The sequence below is a fragment of the Petromyzon marinus genome, chromosome 38, assembly GCF_048934315.1.
Source record: "Petromyzon marinus isolate PM22_M1 ecotype Great Lakes invasive population chromosome 38, UKy_Petmar_22M1.pri1.0, whole genome shotgun sequence".
NCBI lineage: Eukaryota > Metazoa > Chordata > Hyperoartia > Petromyzontiformes > Petromyzontidae > Petromyzon > Petromyzon marinus.
The window spans coordinates 4,174,805-4,193,378 of NC_133704.1; the positions used below are offsets into that span (position 1 = coordinate 4,174,805).

The following is an 18,574-nucleotide window of genomic DNA, read 5'->3' on the forward strand; positions in this document are numbered from 1 at the left end:
TGGCAGCCAAGTCCATGGTGGAAAGGGCGAGCTCCAGCGAAGGGGCGGTGGGGCTCTGAGTGTGCGAGGGGAGCGGCTTCGTGGGAAATGAAATGGAAAATGATTGAAAGTCACTCATCTCCTCTCCACAGCCCCGAGCCAGTGGTGTAAATTCCACATTCCTATGGAGGGTGGTGCGTCTATTCATAGGACGCCCTGAGGTGACTCACCGCAAGCGGCGTGGCCCTTGATCGACCCCTGAGGGATGATGGGCTGAGTCGACCTTCACTGAGGGATGATGGGCTGAGTCGACCTTCACTGAGGGATGATGGGCTGAGTCGACCTTCACTGAGGGATGATGGGCTGAGTCGACCTTCACTGAGGGATGATGGGCTGAGTCGGCCTTCACTGAGGGATGATGGGCTGAGTCGACCTTCACTGAGGGATGATGGGCTGAGTCGGCCTTCACTGAGGGATGATGGGCTGAGTCGACCTTCACTGAGGGATGATGGGCTGAGTCGACCTTCACTGAGGGATGATGGGCTGAGTCGGCCTTCACTGAGGGATGATGGGCTGAGTCGACCTTCACTGAGGGATGATGGGCTGAGTCGACCTTCACTGAGGGATGATGGGCTGAGTCGACCTTCACTGAGGGATGATGGGCTGAGTCGACCTTCACTGAGGGATGATGGGCTGAGTCGACCTTCACTGAGGGATGATGGGCTGAGTCGGCCTTCACTGAGGGATGATGGGCTGAGTCGACCTTCACTGAGGGATGATGGGCTGAGTCGGCCTTCACTGAGGGATGATGGGCTGAGTCGACCTTCACTGAGGGATGTTGGGCTGAGTCGACCTTCACTGAGGGATGATGGGCTGAGTCGACCTTCGCTGAGGGATGATGGGCTGAGTCGAGCTTCGCTGAGGAATGATGGGCTGAGTCGACCTTCGCTGAGGGATGATGGGCTGAGTCGACCTTCACTGAGGGATGTGTGGCCTCTGAGTGCCGTGGGGTGGAGTTTCGAGGTCGAGGTTGACCGGTTGGGGCAAGGCAACCACCACCGGAGGCCGATTGGGCAAAATGTTTACCGATAGAAATAAAAGTGTGTGGCTCGTGGGTTAGGGTTAGGGTGAGGGAGAGAGCTCGCACTCGATTGGCTGGTGCCGCTTCACCTCGACCTAACGCCCCGCCCCCCTGCCCCGCCCCCCACCCACCTTTGCCCCGCCCCCTCAGCCTGCCCCGCCGAGTGAGCCCCCTGCCAGGTTGTTATCTGCGCCTGGCGTCTCCAGCCCCCCCTCCCCTCCCACCCTTGCCCCCCTCGCCGCTAATAAGACGCCAGCCCACGCCGTGTTTGTCTTTCCAGCGCAGGGCGATAGCGGCTGTTTGTTCCAGGCACTCATCCGTTGCTCAGGGTGGAGCCCTCGGAGCAATAAACCTCCGCTCCCCGCCACCCCCATGGCCCTTGGCAGTGCTCTCACCTCACGAGGTGGTTAATTAAGAGCCGGGCGACAATTGCCTCTGCAAACAGAGCTCAGGGTAGAAGTTTCCATTGTGTGTGTGTCTGTGTGTGTGTATCTGTGTGTGTGTGACTGTGTGTGCGACTGTGTGTGATTGTGTGTGTGCGACTGTGTGTGTGCGACTGTGTGCGACTGTGTGTGTGTGCGACTGTGTGTGTGCGACTGTGTGCGACTGTGTGTGAGACTGTGACTGTGCGACTGTGTGTGTGTGTGTGTATGACTGTGTGTGTGACTGTGTGTGTGACTGTGTGTGTGTTTGTGCGTGCGTGGGGAGCGGTAGTGTCGCGGTTAGCGCACTGCGCTGCAATACCCCTCGACCCGAGTTCGATTCTCGCCTATGGGCCAACACCAGTGAAGATTTTCTGAAACCGGTCCTGGGCCTCCGCTAGGTCGACTCGGCCTGAAATGAGTACCTGGTGCGTTATGTAAACATCGCCACTTGGGATACAAAGGCGTCCGGGCGTGGTGCTGGCCACCCACCCCCCTCGTGTGCCGTGCCGGCCTCCATAGGCGCTCGCTAACGGCACTTGCCCCAACAGTCTGTTAAGCCTATATGGGGGATCTTTGTCTCTGTGTATGCATGTGTATTTGTGTGCATGTGTTCACGTCCCTGCGCGTGTGTCGTGGGTTCCAGGTGCTGGCGTGGTTCGAGGAGGGCGAGGAGACCATCACGGCGTTCGTGGAGCCGTTCGTCATCCTCCTCATCCTCATCGCCAACGCCATCGTTGGGGTCTGGCAGGTGGGTCCCCCCACTATCCATCCACTAATCATCACGAGGGGGAGTTGCAACAGAGCCAGGGCAGAGGGCACGCCAGACGCAGGCAGCTCCCACCACCGTGACTCATGCTGTGTGGTGTTCAGCGGCTGTTTTAAAGTTTGTTTAACATTGCCTGAGTCGTGGCCCCCCTCCCCTCCCCCCCCCACTTAAGCTTGGTCATTTTCCGGATCGTTCTGTTGGTGTCACATTGCTCACGAGACGAAGACTCCGTTCGCAATTCTCACACAGCAGTGCGAGCCATTCTCCGACACGCCCGCGTGCTGAAGCGGACACCACAGAGCTACCTCTGAGATCCCTTAACAGTGGCCCCTGGTCCACACAGCAGGGAGCAGCACTTTCCCGGGCCCGCGCCACACATTCATGCGGCCACGGCCTCAGTGTGAGCGTCACCTGACCGCGTCGACTCATGGATTCTGGGCGTCGTGACCCCCAAATCCTAAATCCCGTATCCACCGCCCCGCGCCTCCCCCCCCTCCTTCCCCACCACATAGGAGCGTAATGCGGAGGGTGCCATCGAGGCGCTGAAGGAGTACGAGCCCGAGATGGGCAAGGTGTACCGCCAGGACCGCCGCATCCTGCAGCTCGTGAAGGCCCGAGACCTCGTGCCCGGCGACATCGTGGAGATCGCCGGTGAGAGGCGGCGATGCAGAGTAGCCGTGACCCCTAGCCATGACCCCTAGCTGTGACCCCTAACTGTGACCACGACCCCAACTCCAATCCTACAGGGTCATTGTTAGCTCTTGGGGTTTAGAGCTCTCATTTCATTAGTACTAACCTTTGTTCTAACCATAGCCATGACCCCAAACCTGACCATATCACTGATGCTAACCCTAGCTCTGTCCATAACCATGACCCTAACCATGATCTTGATCCAATCCAGACCCGGACCATGACCTTTAGTCGAACAATAATCGCTGTCTCCAGCCCTCTAACGCTAACACTAACCTCAGTTTGAACCCTAATTCCAACCGTGACCTTAACTTACTTTTGCCTCACCTCGAACCTTTAACCCATGACCTGAATCTTAATCATAGCCTCTTGATTAATTCTAACCATGACCCCTATTTTTAATACTAACCATGACCCCTAGCACTGATCAAGCAGATGGGGAGAACGACGGCGAGGGGGCGTGGGTGGGCACTGATGTGGCGCGAATGTGGCACGAGCGTGGTGCATAGATATTACCGTGACTCTCACCACCATCACCACCACCGTGTGCCGTGCCTCGCCAGCGCCCGGCTTGTGCCACCAGAACCTTGCGAACGTGGCACCGAGCCGCTCACTTCCCTGCCAGAATGTCTGCTTTGAATTTTGGGTATCTCGTGTCTGTGCAGGCGAGGACTTTAAAGGAGGGAGGGGAGGGAGGGAGGACGGGAGGGTGGGCAGGAGGAGAGGAGAGGGAGGCAAGAGGGGAAGGGGGGGTGGGAGTTGAGTGCCTGCAGCATCGCGCGCCCCACGGTGTCCGTGGGCCGGGGGCGCAGACCTCGTTGTCGCTGCGTCACGGCTTCCCGCTGGGGGTCGTGACCCCGCAGTTCCCGCCAGTGAATCCTGGAGGTCGTGCCGGTGCAGGAAACTTGGGGCACACCCTGAGGTCTCCCCCTTCCCAGCGCGGTGTGGAAACGCTCGATTCCGCACCGGGGGCTTTCCCGACGTCGCCGGAAACTCAGGGGTTCCCCCCTGAGCCGGGCGGTTCCACCTCCTTCCGAGGGACGTGGCTTAGACCTGGAGTGGGGTATGGCCAAGGCGGGCGGTGCGTGTAGTCGGGAAGGTGCTGCGGGGGGGGAAGGGGGGGTGGAGGAGGGCGAGCGATGGCGAGGGCAGCTAATGCTGCTGCATTTGCACATTCGTGCTGCCCATCCGGTACGTGAGCTTCAATGACGGCAGTGAGAGACCTAAACCAACATCCTGGCCGGGAACGGACGATTGCGAGGCCGGGCATGGCAGAGTCGCCAAAGTTGGTGGTTGAGATGGTCACAGCCATCAGGGGAACTTTGGGAAAGTAAGAGGGGAGCTGGAGGAGGAAGATGTGGGGAAGATGAGCAATGAAGGGTGGCAAGGAGGGAGGAAGGGAGGGCGAGGACGAGGAGACGGGTAGGATGATGAAGAGAGTGAGGAGGAGATGGGAAAGGGAAGAAGTGGGGAGGGGGGAGGATTGGGTGAGGAGGAGGAGATGCTGAGGAGATAAGGAGGGTAAGCAGAGGAGGTGAAAAGGAATGGAAGGTGAGGAGGTGGGGGGGGGGGCTGAGACGGTGGTGAGGGATCAGTGAGGGTGCCCGGCTCACATTCTGTGTGGGCTGGTGCCCTCTGTGCCACCCTCCACCTTCACCACCGCTGCTGTCGGCTGCCACTGCTTATCGCTTGGCGATCCGACAGGGCCGGGGAGGGAGGGAGGGGGGAGGGGGGAGCCAGGGCAACCCGGCCACGTGTTGCTCAACCGCATTCTGCCAGAACCGCAGGGTGTTAGCGTTGGTGATATAATTATTACTGGCAGGAAATGTAGGGACTCGACTGCGCATGAATTCTATATTTATCGCGCATTTCGCGATGTGGGAGTTGGCGTATTTTTCGACTTCTTTATTTCTGATGGCCGAAGGGACGGCGGAACGTAAAAACTGAAGAATTATTTTTGTCGACAAGGACGCGACGGCTGCGGGTGGATGCCACTGAGCTGTTGCTGCTGCTGCTGCTTCTGCTGCCATCAGTGTTTGCTGTCGGATGTTGCTGCTCAAGCTGCTACCCCTGAGGAATGAAAAACCCACAAACCCATCATGGGAAGAAGACGAAAATCTCACCAAGACCGGAAGAGGGGGGAGAGCCGCAAGTGAAGGCATCGTCTTGAGTGGTGCATTTACCGGGACTTTCAGCGTCCCTGGGGAGACCCACAGATTTTCCCTGTGCAGCAGCAGCAGCAGCTTCCCGAACAGGAGGAGAATCCCGGGAAAACCAGGGCAGGTGGTAGCCCTCCCTTCTGTTCCCAATGTTGTTGTCTCTCGATGCTGGGGGAGGAGAGAGCAGCAACAGTACTATTATCAATAATTCCAATAGCAACTATCGCGTGTTAAGTTTCACAGCCCCACGGGTGTTTCGCACCTCCGATTAGCACGGTTGGCTACGTACGGCGCGAAAGAAGTCGCACGCACGCGCGCGGCGCTGAACCACGCGCTGCGCTCCCCGAAAAAACGGCAGCCGACCGTGCAGCACAACCGCGAAAACCAACGCGGCGAAGAGACGTCAACTCGTGGCACGGGGATGTCACAAGCTCCGCGCCGCATTTTCGACGTCAACGGGCAGAGAGAGGTGCCGCCACGGAAGTCGCCTGGAGCTGAGCCATGGAGATTACGGACCCCCGTGCCGCCGCCGCCACCGTCGGCGGTTCGTGGAAATCGGTTCAACCGCCCCACCCCCCCCCCTGCCGGCCCCGAACCCGGAGGGCCAGCCGTGAATTTCGAACGAACGGATAAACAAACAAGAACCCGCGGCTCGCACGCTCGTCGGCGTGTCACCCGATTGGTCAAATAACATTTTGGGCAGAACACCTCGACTCCGTATGGGTCAGAGGTCAGAGGGCTGAGCTGGCACCGCTGAGATCGTGAGGTCGACCTGTAATTAAACTGGGTCCTCAAGTGGAGTGGGTGGGTCGGTGGTTCCAGGCCAGTCGCCAACGACTGCGCAACAGCACACGTAGCATTTAATTTGATTTTTGCGACAATTTTTTTAATGAAATTTCATTTCTGAGAGTGAACAACGTCGGTTTGACTTTCGTGCAACCAACATTGCTCTTGGTGGCAGAGCGGGTGGTAAAATTCTACCCCTTACCATGTGGGCCACAGGTCGCTTTAAGAGACCTCATAGGTAGCTCTGTGATATCCATTTCCGTGGGCAGTTTGCATGCATGAAGGCTCGTACTGCTTGTTTACCCAGGAGTCTCAAGACTCGTTCTCACGAGGATCCTGCTACTACTTTGGGGTGTTTGGCTAATTTCTTTATTAAGAGTTTTTTGTTTAGATTGTGAGGCGGAAACTAGCGTGGCTAGAGAAACCCCACAGCTCATCCAAGGGCAGAACACTCGACCTCAGCTACTTGTTGTCAGCCACCTACTTTCCGTACTGCTCGAAGCAAGTGCCTGTTCACCGCGTCCCTATGGCTGAGATTCTCACAGCTTCAGGGTTATCTCGGTGCGGTTCACAAGCCTCACCGCCTCCTGATTGTTAGATTACCAGGCGAGGGTTTCATGCCTGAAAAAAAAAAATTCCTTATAAGACAACAAAATTACATGAAACCGAAGCCGGTCCGCGTCTCGCGTAGTCCGCACCCGCCCGGTTCGAGGGCAATGGCCCACTGGGAGAGGTGCGGCTCGTGGAGATTTGGAGTTATCAACTGGCGTTGTTGTGATGCTGTTGCTGTTGGCAGCAGTGCACAAGCAACAAAAAAAACTTAAAACATTCATCAATGACAACACCGCGGTCCTCTGGCTGTCGCCTGATGATGCTCGTTGTAATAACGAGCGAAACGTCGTCGTACTCGGACTGTAAATGTTGTGGGTTTACTCTCCAACACACCGGTGTGCTGAACTAGTAACGAATTGGCATGTTTAGTTTATGTGACAAACGCTTACTGATTGGCTGTGTCGGGCGGTGGTGGGTTTAACGACACATTAATATTTACACGATCTAACCAAAAAAAAAAGCCTCTGTTTATGGACCGTGGTCCTGGTGGACAAACAAAAATATTTAAAATAAAAATGGTGACGTTTCGGGCTCAGCACATTGTTTGCATAATCTGCTATGAATAAGTGTTAAGAATTGTTATGGACCAACATGCAAAGCTTTATCATGAAGCGATGAAGACGAGTGATTTGAATGAAAGATAAGCGAGAGACGGGCGAGGGAGCTGTAGACACGAGGAAGCTGTAGACGAGAGATGAGCGAGATAAACGAGAGAGAGATGTCAGACTTGACAGACAAGAGATACAGATTCGTGGCCACATGTACGGGAATTATGCACACGCCAATTTTATTGTGGTCGACTAGAAATTATAGTTGAAGTCCACTGCCCTTTGTTATGCTGCCCTAACCTCACTCTGCCTCTGTCCTCACTTGCTCTGCACCCCCCTCCCCCGCTCCTCTCCCAGTGGGTGACAAGGTTCCGGCCGACGTGAGGCTCACCTCCATCAAGTCAACCACCCTCAGGGTGGACCAGTCCATTCTGACAGGTACGGCGGGGGGGTGGTGGTCACAGCTATGCTCAACCTCACAGTGACTCACAGCAACGCGTGGCCTTTGATTTCCGGCTCCTTCTGGGTGACGGGTCGAGTCACGTTCACGATAACAATTATGGGCATCATCGTCGTCAGTCACGTTCTATCCACTGCTGGACGAATCCCCCTCTCCACGTTGTCGCCACTCCCCATGCGGGGGGTGCCGTGATCCCACAATAAACGTGGCTCCAGCACGCGATCTGCTTTCGTCGCTCCGTCTCCGTCGTGGACGCTCCTCTTGGGCGTGTCCTCTCCTTTGCCTGCCATGATGTGTCACCTTTCTCATAAAACGTATGCAAATCCAGAGGCGCCGTGTCGACTGATGAGAAGAGCAAGTGGGCTCGGGCCGGACACGTCGCGGCTTGAGGGCACGGCGGTCGGTGGTGGAGACTAACAAAGGAGTGGCAGGACTGGGAGCGAGCGCGCCCAAATGCGGGCGTACGTCCGCCGGAGAGATGGAAGTGATAAAATGAGCTCGCGTGCAGGAGCCCGGCGGATTGTTGCACCGCAGAACAGTGAGGGATGGCGACGACTCGGGGAGGTCTTCATCCAGCAGTGGATAGAGCATGGGGGGGATGATGACGATGAGGGGGGAGGAGGGAGGGTGATATTGGGATATGGAACGATCCGATATGCGTCAGCTGATTGAATAACTTTATTATTTTTTAAGCATTGATTCATTTAAGAGCAGAGGTACGAGAGCGCACATTAACTGGGAGTCACGTGACAGCCGAGGGGCGATGCAGGAGACTGTCGGGGGGCGGGGGTCTCTTTCCCTGCCCCAGTGCGTGCGTGTCTGCACGTGCGTGCGCGTGCTACGTGGCCCCTTCCTACTTGTTTATTTGATTCCCTATCAGACACCGGGGTTTCTGTTTCACGGTCGCCACCACAATTATTCCCGCGCGGTTGCCCGCCGCCAACGTCCAATATTTTGAATCGTCCAATGGGGAACGCTCGTGGCTCCCGGGTCGGCGGGGGTGGCTGACTCCACCCCGGGTCTTCCGGCCTCCTGCGACACGCGCACACACGCACACACGGGGGGGGGAGACGTTATTTGAGTTATTAGAACGTGCAGCATCAGTGATTTAATCTGATATTTGCTGCCACGGAGAGGAGCGTGAAATCCACGCACCTTTCAGGGAGAACCGGTCTTGTCAGGGCATTCCGGCAAATGGGTGTTTGATGATGGAACTTGGGCATATCGCCATCTTGATCGCGGCATTTGACTATTCCGCTAGCGTTAGACGCGCCACCTGCTGTCGGGAAAACTGAGGCACGGCTCACCCCTGCCCCTGGCACATGGGGCCAGGGGCAGGGGTGAGCCGTGCCTCACCCCTGCCCCTGGCGCGGAGTCCAAGGGAGCTCCAGCGCGGGGCTCTCGACTTCCAGCAATCAAAGTTTTACTTTTTTGCCGGTGCCAAAGTACAAAGGAACAAATCTCCTGGTCCTGATCTCCTTCCCGGCCTGACGTGTCGTGAACCCGAGAGGACCCAAGTTGGTCACGTGCACAAGTTGGTCACGTGCACAAGTTGGTCACGTGCACCGCCCGGGTCGCGCGCACCAACGCGGCTCGCTGCCATCCGCAAAGCCAAAAAGTCAACGCTGCAAGAGGAGACAAACTCGAACAGAACAAACACTGAAGTTCAGTACGACCGCGCGTGGGTGTTCGGCGTTGGGGCTGCGCGTCTCCCCCGCCGCGTTGTCCGGTTGCACGGCACGTCGCTCGGCACCGTCTCCGAACGTTTCACTCCTAATCCCGTTCCTGAGGAAGCTTCCATGGCACGCGGAGCGAAACGTCGGACACGGTGCCCCGTACGATGCGCGGCGCAACCCCTCTAAAGCACGTTGGAGAGCCGCGCCCCAGCCTCTCGCGCCGTGCGCTCCGGAGCGGAACTGTGAGGTTCAGCCCTCGGGATATGGCAATTGGCCAGATCGATGAGGTTATCTCCACGAAATCGACGCAAGCTCGGTTCAATTGTCTGTGCGTTCCTGCATGCAAAGCGACTCGCAGTGCGACGACAGCAATTGGCATGAGCACACAGGCAAAGTGGTAAAGGGGCAGGTCTGGAATTGCTCGCCTTTGTTGGCGGAAGGTCCTGCGTTCGTGGGACCTCTCGCGAGCCTCTCCAGGGGGTATTTGACCTCCGATCCCACGCTGCCCTGAAGTCTCGTAAGAAGTTGGAATGCCCACATGCTACCCCACCACACGCGACTTGCCGATCAGATTACGGTCCATAGTTACGATTGTAATCACATGAAGTCCCATGTGTAAGGCCTGTGCCCATGTGTGGACTGTACGTGGTCCACACGTGTTGCCCATGTCTCATGTTTGTCCTGTGTGTGTTCTGCTTGGTGTTACTGTGTCCTGTGTGTGTGTGTCTCTCTATTTTATCCCGTACGTGTCTCACGCATGATGCCTGTGTCCTGCGCGTGCCCCACGCGTGTCCCGCACGCGTGTCTCCGTGTCCCGTGTGCAGGAGAGTCCATATCCGTGATCAAGCACACGGACGCGATCCCTGACCCCCGTGCCGTCAACCAGGACAAGAAGAACATGCTGTTCTCCGTGCGTCTCGCTCCTCCCATCGCTCACGCACCACACAGCCCTCCTGCTGCCCTTTGGGGCAACACGTGCTGCCCTCTGTTTTCACTGCTGAGCTGCTGGATACGAGTCTGACACTTTGTTTATGATAAAAAAAGACTTCACAATTAATCAGGAGCACGAAAGTGACATCACCCATTCTCACCCGAACCACCGAGCCAACCCAACACTGGAACACACTCTCCCTCTTCCCCTAACCATGCCAACCACAAATAAACCCCCAGCTCTCTGACCCCCCCCCCCTCCTTCCCAAGCAACAGCAGGAGAAATATTTTTTTCTGGAGCCCAGCCCTGGACGGTTCCGGCTGAAATGAAACCCGATGCTGCTGCTGCTGATGATGATGATGATGATACCCGTGCCATCCCAGGGCACTAACATCGCGGCGGGACGTGCGGTGGGCGTGGTGGTGGCCACGGGCGTCCACACGGAGATCGGCAAGATCCGCGACGCCATGGTCTCCACGCAGCAGGACAAGACGCCGCTGCAGCAGAAGCTGGACGAGTTCGGCAAGCAGCTGTCCAAGGTGCTGACCGGCACGCGGCACAACCGCCACCAGCACCACCGCCACGTGACACAACCGCCACGTGACACAACCGCCACGTGACACAACCGCCACCAGTCCCACCTTCATGACACGACCGCTACCACCACCACAGCATAACCGCCAGGTGGCACAACGGCAACCACAGCACAACCGCCACCACCACCACCGCCATGGCACAACCACGCTCACGGGCCAAATGAGCCCGCAGCACCGCGGGGGTTGCGAGGAGCGGTGATGCGGTAACGCGGTGGGATGGCAGCGGCCGCGTAAGCCTATATTGGTCGCCCCCGAAACATCCGTTCCCGCGGCAGAAAAACATTGAGGGCTTGCGGTTCCCCGGCTCGGGGGGATAGGTTTTTTGTCACCTCGGTAACCGCGTCCCCCTCTCCCCGCAGGTCATCTCGTTCGTGTGCGTCGCCGTGTGGCTCATCAACATCGGCCACTTCAGCGACCCCGTGCACGGCGGCTCATGGCTGCGCGGCGCCGTCTACTACTTCAAGATCGCCGTGGCGCTGGCCGTGGCCGCCATCCCCGAGGGCCTCCCCGCCGTCATCACCACGTGCCTGGCGCTGGGCACGCGCCGCATGGCCAAGAAGAACGCCATCGTGCGCAGCCTGCCCTCCGTCGAGACGCTCGGCTGCACCTCGGTCATCTGCTCCGACAAGACGGGCACGCTCACCACCAACCAGATGAGCGTGTGCCGGGTGAGTGGGGGGGGGGTGGGGGCGGAGCTGGGGCGGGAGGGGGGGCTCGCATTAATTTGTAAATTTGTTTTAAAAAAATAACAATACGCTCGGATGGGTGGGGTAGTATTAGATTAACAAATGTCTGCATCTGAAGCTACTGAGTAAGCGGACTCGGTGAGCGTTGCGCGTCTCTTGCAGATGTTCATCCTCGACAGCGTGGAGGGGGATTCGTGCTCACTGCACGAGTTCAACATCAGCGGCTCCACCTACACGCCCGACGGAGAAGTGTGAGTGCCGACCCGCCCGCCCACCGCCTCTTTCTCACCTGCCCGTCCACTCGTCCACTATTTTCATCGCTTACAAACTCAAGCACTACCTTGCGCACTCAAAGGTTGTCTCATTCACCCGCTCGCTCACTAACTCACTTACTCACTTCTTCAACCATTCACATACCCGACCACTCACTTGCCCACACACTCTCCCACGTCACCCATCTACTTCCAGATGCTCGCTCACTTGCTCGCTTGCTCACTCATTCATCCGCACGCTCGCTTGCTCGCTGATTCAGCGGCCGGTTGTTCCCGTGTTGGCGCGCAGATTGAAGGACAACAATCGCGTGCAGACGGGGAAGTACGATGGCCTTGTGGAGCTCGCCACCATCTGCACGCTCTGCAACGACTCTTCGCTCGACTATAACGAGGTGCCCCATCCCTCGTCGTTAACGAGGTGTCCCGTCTCCCCCGACGGTAACACGGTCGCCCCCCCGCGCCCGCCCCCCATCTCACATTGCAACGTCCGTTGACCCCGCGCGTTTCGTTATCTCCGTCCGTCGTCTGTGCCCCGGCTTGGACGGCGTTTGCCAATTTTGGCGTGAATCGGCCGCTCTAATTTCCGTTGGCAAACAAACAACAAACAGAGAAGCCGGCGCGGCGTCGTCGCCCCGATCCGCTCGCGGTTCCCGGTGGCCGTGAACGCGGGCCGAGCCGTGGCGCCGTGGCGACGAGCGAGAGCGATCGGCATCGCGGCGACGATCACGATGCCGATCGCGATGCCGCTCCGTGCGGTCGCCGCTGCCTCCCACTCCCTCCTCCGCGCTTGTCCCCCAGCGACGGATGGGAGCAATCATAAAATTTGTTACATTTTTTTACGAGATGGCTTCCTTTTGGTTGGGTTGTCTCGAGATTAAATCTGTTATTTTTGTAACTTTCCATCCCAGTTTTTATTTTTGTAACTAAAACACGACGGCCCTGAGGTTGAGCCGAGTGAGCGAAGCTATCGAGGGCACGTCTCTCACACCCGGTGTCCTCGTGACCTCTCTCACGATTGCCCGTGCAGCTACCTGATGAACCCGGACCACGTGGCGCACTCCATGTTTCCCTCTGTCCACCCAGCAGTTTAAGTGCATGTGTGCCACAGCTAGTCTCATATTTACTCGTTTGTGGTGGGGTAAAGTGTGGGTTACTCTCACCTCTTTAGAGACTCATTGGCCAGCATGGAAGACTAGTGACTCTCCAGAGCTCCCTTTAGTAGAGGCCCTTCCGCCAGCAGTAGCGTAAGCGAGCGATTCCAGGGCTGCGGCTTTATGTTATTTAGTTTAACCAAGTGAGAATTCACGAGACCACGAGTAGTCTCATTCGCGCGAGCGACCTGGGTCGCAAGAGTGACCAAAGGAATCAAACTAAATATCCAAAAGACCTTGCCGAGGCCCGGTTTAGTCCTGGCCTGGGGCTGCCGTGGGAATCTGGGCCCGAGCTCACGTGCTCGGTTTCATGAACTGGGCCGGCGCCACTTGTTGACCCGGCGGTTGTGGGAACGCGTTGCGTGTGTGCGTGCGTGCGTGCATGCGACGCTCCAGGCTAAGGGCATCTACGAGAAGGTGGGCGAGGCGACGGAGACGGCGCTCGTTTGCCTCGTGGAGAAGATGAACGTGTTCAGCACCGAGCTGAACGGGCTGAGCAAGGTGGAGCGAGCGAACACGTGCAACAACGTGAGGGCTCGCGCAACCGCCACTGCACACGGCACCACCGCCACCGCCAGCGAACATTCATCACCACCACTGCGCACATCGCCGCCACCATCACACACGGCACCACCACCGCACACGGCACCACCACCGCACACACGTCATTACCACCACCATCATGCATGTCACACAAATCACCACTACACACAGGAGCACTGCCATCACACACATCACTACCGCACACATCACCACACTCATCACCACACCCATCGCACACATCACCACTCTGCCATCATCACTGTCACCACCATCACCGCCATCATCACCGCCACCATCACCACCACCACCACCAATATCACAATGCCAACCCACATTATTGCAATCATCATCATAACCATTGTTACTCCCAAACGCCACCATTACTGCCATCACCACTGTGGATAAAGGCCTCGGCACGCCGTGTCGGTCATGCGGGTTGCCTGACCATCCTTCACCACGCTGGTCCGTGCGGGTTGCCTGCTGTCGTCGGTTCTGAACCTCGTTACGCGTGTGCGTGTGTGTGCGGTGACGCCTCCAGGTTATCAAGCAGCTCATGAAGAAGGAGTTCACGCTTGAGTTTTCCCGCGACCGCAAGTCCATGTCGGTTTACTGCGTGCCGAGCGGCAGCACCGGCAAGTTTCAGGGCCCCCGCATGTTCGTCAAGGTGAGAGCCTTTGCCCCGCGGCGACGACACAAAGGAGATGGTTAACACGGGACAATTAATGTATCGATTCAGCTCCCTTTAACCCCACGTGCGATGCTGTACTGCCTGTCGCCGTCTCTCACTTACAATCTCTGCGGTGGCTCCCGCTGCCTCGTTCTGTCTATTTCGCTCGGAGGTGTCCGATATTGTAACAGTCGCGCGTGAACGCGGCACGTCACCACGTTGCCTTCGTTGGCGCGCCTCGCCGCCCACTCCTGACGGTGTTCCCTGCACCGTCTCCCCACAGGCGGCCACCGAGAGCTGCGCAACCGACCGAATTCGTATCGGATCGATCACGCTCGGCTGCTGCCACGACATTCGCCCCAACCGGTTGAGCGACACTCGGCTCATTCCTCCTAGCAAGGAAATCAATTAAATAAACACCCTCAGCTCCTCGAGGTGGATTAGCTTTCCGTCAACGTCACAGGAGGGCGGATCCTGTTATTTACATTTTTTTTATATCGCGCCTGACGAGGTGAACCGGTTAGACGATGTTCGTTCCGGGAGCAACGGCGTGTCGCTTCGTCGTCGCCACCCATCAGCGCTCGAGCGCGCACGTTGAGCCGCGCGTCGATGCGTCGATCTCTACCGGGTCACGTGGGATCGCACGTGTAGGTATCGATGGCTTGGGATTTATGCAGCTACGCGTGGCAATGCTTGACGTTGAGGCCGCTGGAGCGCGCGACACGGACGATGCGGAGGAGAGGAAAGGCGCGACACAGGCAGAACACGAGACGCGGAGCGAGTGAATGAGACAGAGCGAAGGAGACGGGTGCCATCGAGGCAAACAATGCCAACAAGGAGTGAAAACGTAAAAATGAGGCGCACAGTAAATATGAGACTGTAAACGATACGAACAATAATTGATTCCTGGTTTGCATCGGGGCCTTCAATCTTGGAAATTGATCGGATCACTGGGGTTGAATCGTGATTCCGCTGTCAGCCCATGTGACTCCCCACTCCACGATCACGTGACTCGACTCTGACCCCCCGCGCGGCTCCACTTGTAGCCGTGTGACTCCACTCTCGTGCCGCGTGACCCCCGCCGCCTGCGATCACGCGACGGCTCTCCGAGGCCGCGCCACTCCGCTCAAGGCCCACGTGACCCCGCGCCACCCCGCTCCGTGCGTGCGTGCGTCCGTGCGTGCGTGAGCAGGGCGCCCCCGAGGGCGTGGTGGAGCGCTGCAGCCACGTGCGCGTCGGCTCCACCAAGGTGCCGCTCACGGCTGGCGTGCGGCGCGAGATCCTGGCGACGATCCGCGAGTACGGCACGGGGCGCGACACGCTGCGCTGCCTGGCGCTCGCTACGCGCGACGCCCCCCCCAAACCCGAGGACATGAAGCTGGAGGACTCGACGCAATTCGCCAAGTATGAGGCAGGTTTGCACACGGGGGAGGACGTGAAACTATTTTCTTTTGTTTTTTACCAGGTAGGTTCCCAATGAGCTAAAGAGCTCTTCTTTTCAGAAGCGACCTGGCCACCAAATGGTAACTCAACTAAGTGGTTTATCATCGTGTGGAAATTCATCGCAGCCAAACACACGGAACGCGTGATTCTAAATTTGGAGGGGAAAACCGGAGGACCCGGAGAAAAATACACGTGGCCACGGGGCGAAAATGCAAACTCCAAATATACAGGCATCGGGGCTAACTTCCTCGCCTGGTATACGACCTCCTGTATACCAGGCGAGGTAGTTAACATCTCACCACCACGAGGACACTTGCACCTGGGTATCTAAAAACATTTCACATTTTTGTACCCAGTCACTTGGTCAGCTGTGCAAACATCTGCCTTTGGATCTGGGAATCCAGTCACATTCACTTGCAGTGATCTAGGCACAGATCCAATGCACCACCCTGATACCCCACAATGTAAAGCATTGACAAATATCTTGCCATCCCACTATGTAAAACATTCACAACCAGCACCCCTGCCAATCAGTCCCCCAGCCACCTGCCCACCCTGCCACCCTGCCTCTTTGCCCACTTACCACTAAGCCAATCTGCCATTCAGACACCCAGCCATACAGCCACCATACCACCCTGCCTCTTTACCACTCTCCCACCATACCACCCTGCTACCAAGCTTTTCCGCCACTCAAATTTCCACCCTCCTCACTCTCTCTCGCACGTCACGTGAGTGACAAATCGCGACCGCCGACCCCTAACCCTTGACCCCCCCCCCACCGGCCCCACCCCTGGACAGGTGGACCTGACGTTCGTGGGCGTCGTGGCGATGCTGGACCCCCCGCGGCGCGAGGTGTCGCACTCGATCGCGCTGTGCCGCGAGGCGGGCATCCGCGTCATGATGATCACCGGCGACAACAAGGGCACGGCCGTGGCAATCTGCCGCCGCATCGGCATCTTCGGCGAGGAGGAGAACGTGGAGGGGCGCGCCTACACGGGCCGCGAGTTCGACGACCTCCCGGTGGAGCAGCAGCGGCAGGCCGTGCAGCGCGCGTGCTGCTTTGCGCGTGTCGAACCGGCTCACAAGTCCAAGATCGTGCAGTACCTGCAGTCCTTCAACGAGATCACAGCGATGGTGCGACGCGCCCGATGGACGCCAATGCCGCCGCCGCCGCCGCCGTCGCTGTAGCCGCCGCCGCCACCACCGCCGCCATCACTTGAGAAATTCTCGCTGGGGGCTGTTAAAAAAAAATAACGAATAGGCGTTACCCCGGTTAAAATGTTAAAGCACTAAATAGATGCCGATTATTACAAGGCGTCAAGTCGGCATTAACCACACATACTTGCGGTAAATCATGTAAACAAACACGTTTTGATATTGTATGCATGGTCGTTGAAAATGATTGGCCACCATCAGTTCGGCCTCCTCTGTGGTGTTTGAACAGCTTTATCCCTCCTGTGTTGTTGCCGGAAAAGCTAAAGCATGTTCTTTGTTCACCATCTTGATAGATATCGGGCCGGTGTTTTGATTGTTTTTGCTTTACTGTTAACCGCGTGAAACAAATCGGTCAAATAATGGTCACCGCTTTACCGCACGTACAGAAACGTCTCCAGCGACTGACGTGACGCGTCTCGCTGTTCGACCGCGAAATGGAGGGAGCTGCGATGGCGGCGTTGTAATGGTTCGAATGCTGGACTTGCGATCCTCTTACCGCGTCGGTCGTGGCGGTTGCGTGACCATACCTCACCACGCTGGTCAGTGCGGGTTGGCGCAGGGTGGGAGCATGGGACCGGTTCGGCTATCTATCACCGATGTTGGACAAGGGTGAAAATCAAACTTAGGTCGCCGGGATCGTAACGCGGTGCACTAACCAACTATGTTACCGTTCCCCACTCACTCACGCGCACGTGCGCACACGCAGACGGGCGACGGCGTGAACGACGCCCCAGCGCTCAAGAAGGCCGAGATCGGCATCGCCATGGGTTCCGGCACGGCCGTGGCCAAGTCGGCGTCCGAGATGGTGCTCGCCGACGACAACTTTGCGTCGATCGTGGCGGCCGTGGAGGAGGGGCGGGCCATCTACAACAACATGAAGCAGTTCATCCGCTACCTCATCTCCTCCAACGTGGGCGAGGTGGTGTGGTGAGCGGCACGCATGCACGCCCGCACGCCCACTCGCCCATTCGCCCCACCGGACACTCGCTCGCTGCACTCGCCTGCCTGCCGCTTGCGCCTCCCGGCTGCCGCATGAGTACCGGATACACGCTCGCACGTACTTGGATGCCATAACAGATAGTCGCATACTCGTAATGGATGGACATGAGGCGCGGTGACGATGCGTCGATTCAACAATTGAGAGGCATTTGTTAGGCTCGCGGCACATGCATCCAATTGCGTGCGTTCGTGTGTGGGAGTAAATTATTCCGCGATTCATGCAAAGAAACGACGCCAACAAGACGGTGAAAACGAAACGAAAAATGTGAGATTCTCGGATTGAACGGCGACCGTGAATTTTGTTCACTCATGGGGTCGCTGGGGACGTGACACGTTACTCACCAGACACCACACTCGCAACACACCCGCTCCATCCTCTCTCTGTCCCCACAACCTTTACTCTCCATGACTCTCCAACTTCGTGACCTCTTGCTAATAAATCCCAGTTCTCTCACCCTCTGCCTGACACCGTCTCCTCTTCTGACCCTCCACCTCCATGTGCTCGACCGCCCCTGACCACGCTCTCTCCCTCTGTGTTTCTGTGCGCCCCTCTTTGAACCCTTGAACCCCCGACCCCAGCATCTTCCTGACGGCCGCCCTGGGCTTCCCAGAGGCACTTATCCCCGTGCAGCTGCTGTGGGTGAACCTGGTGACGGACGGCCTCCCGGCTACAGCTCTTGGATTCAACCCTCCCGACCTGGACATCATGAACAGGCCTCCTCGCAGCCCCAAGGAGGGCCTCATCAGCGGCTGGCTCTTCTTCAGATACATGGCCATCGGAGGTCAGAGGTCGCATGCACATGCCACCACTATTGGCAACTACTCGCGCCACCTGAGACCACCGGTGTCGATAGATAGCATGTTTATTTATTTATCTACCATCCTGCCA

At 57.6% G+C, this 18,574-nt stretch overlaps 1 protein-coding gene across 1 annotated transcript in view; it reads left to right on the forward strand.

The window, feature by feature from the left end:
* LOC116950064 (sarcoplasmic/endoplasmic reticulum calcium ATPase 1-like) overlaps nucleotides 1-18,574 on the forward strand; it is a 44,612-nt gene that overhangs the window by 13,748 nt on the left and 12,290 nt on the right. The window contains exons 4-17 of the mRNA XM_032967481.2: nucleotides 2,129-2,233; nucleotides 2,764-2,902; nucleotides 7,404-7,484; nucleotides 10,007-10,092; nucleotides 10,497-10,652; nucleotides 11,069-11,377; nucleotides 11,558-11,646; nucleotides 11,957-12,059; nucleotides 13,215-13,346; nucleotides 13,900-14,025; nucleotides 15,221-15,439; nucleotides 16,270-16,605; nucleotides 17,393-17,613; nucleotides 18,265-18,467. Of these exons, the coding sequence (XP_032823372.2) occupies nucleotides 2,129-2,233; nucleotides 2,764-2,902; nucleotides 7,404-7,484; nucleotides 10,007-10,092; nucleotides 10,497-10,652; nucleotides 11,069-11,377; nucleotides 11,558-11,646; nucleotides 11,957-12,059; nucleotides 13,215-13,346; nucleotides 13,900-14,025; nucleotides 15,221-15,439; nucleotides 16,270-16,605; nucleotides 17,393-17,613; nucleotides 18,265-18,467 (2,305 nt within the window). The remainder of the gene's footprint in view (nucleotides 1-2,128; nucleotides 2,234-2,763; nucleotides 2,903-7,403; nucleotides 7,485-10,006; nucleotides 10,093-10,496; nucleotides 10,653-11,068; nucleotides 11,378-11,557; nucleotides 11,647-11,956; nucleotides 12,060-13,214; nucleotides 13,347-13,899; nucleotides 14,026-15,220; nucleotides 15,440-16,269; nucleotides 16,606-17,392; nucleotides 17,614-18,264; nucleotides 18,468-18,574) is intronic.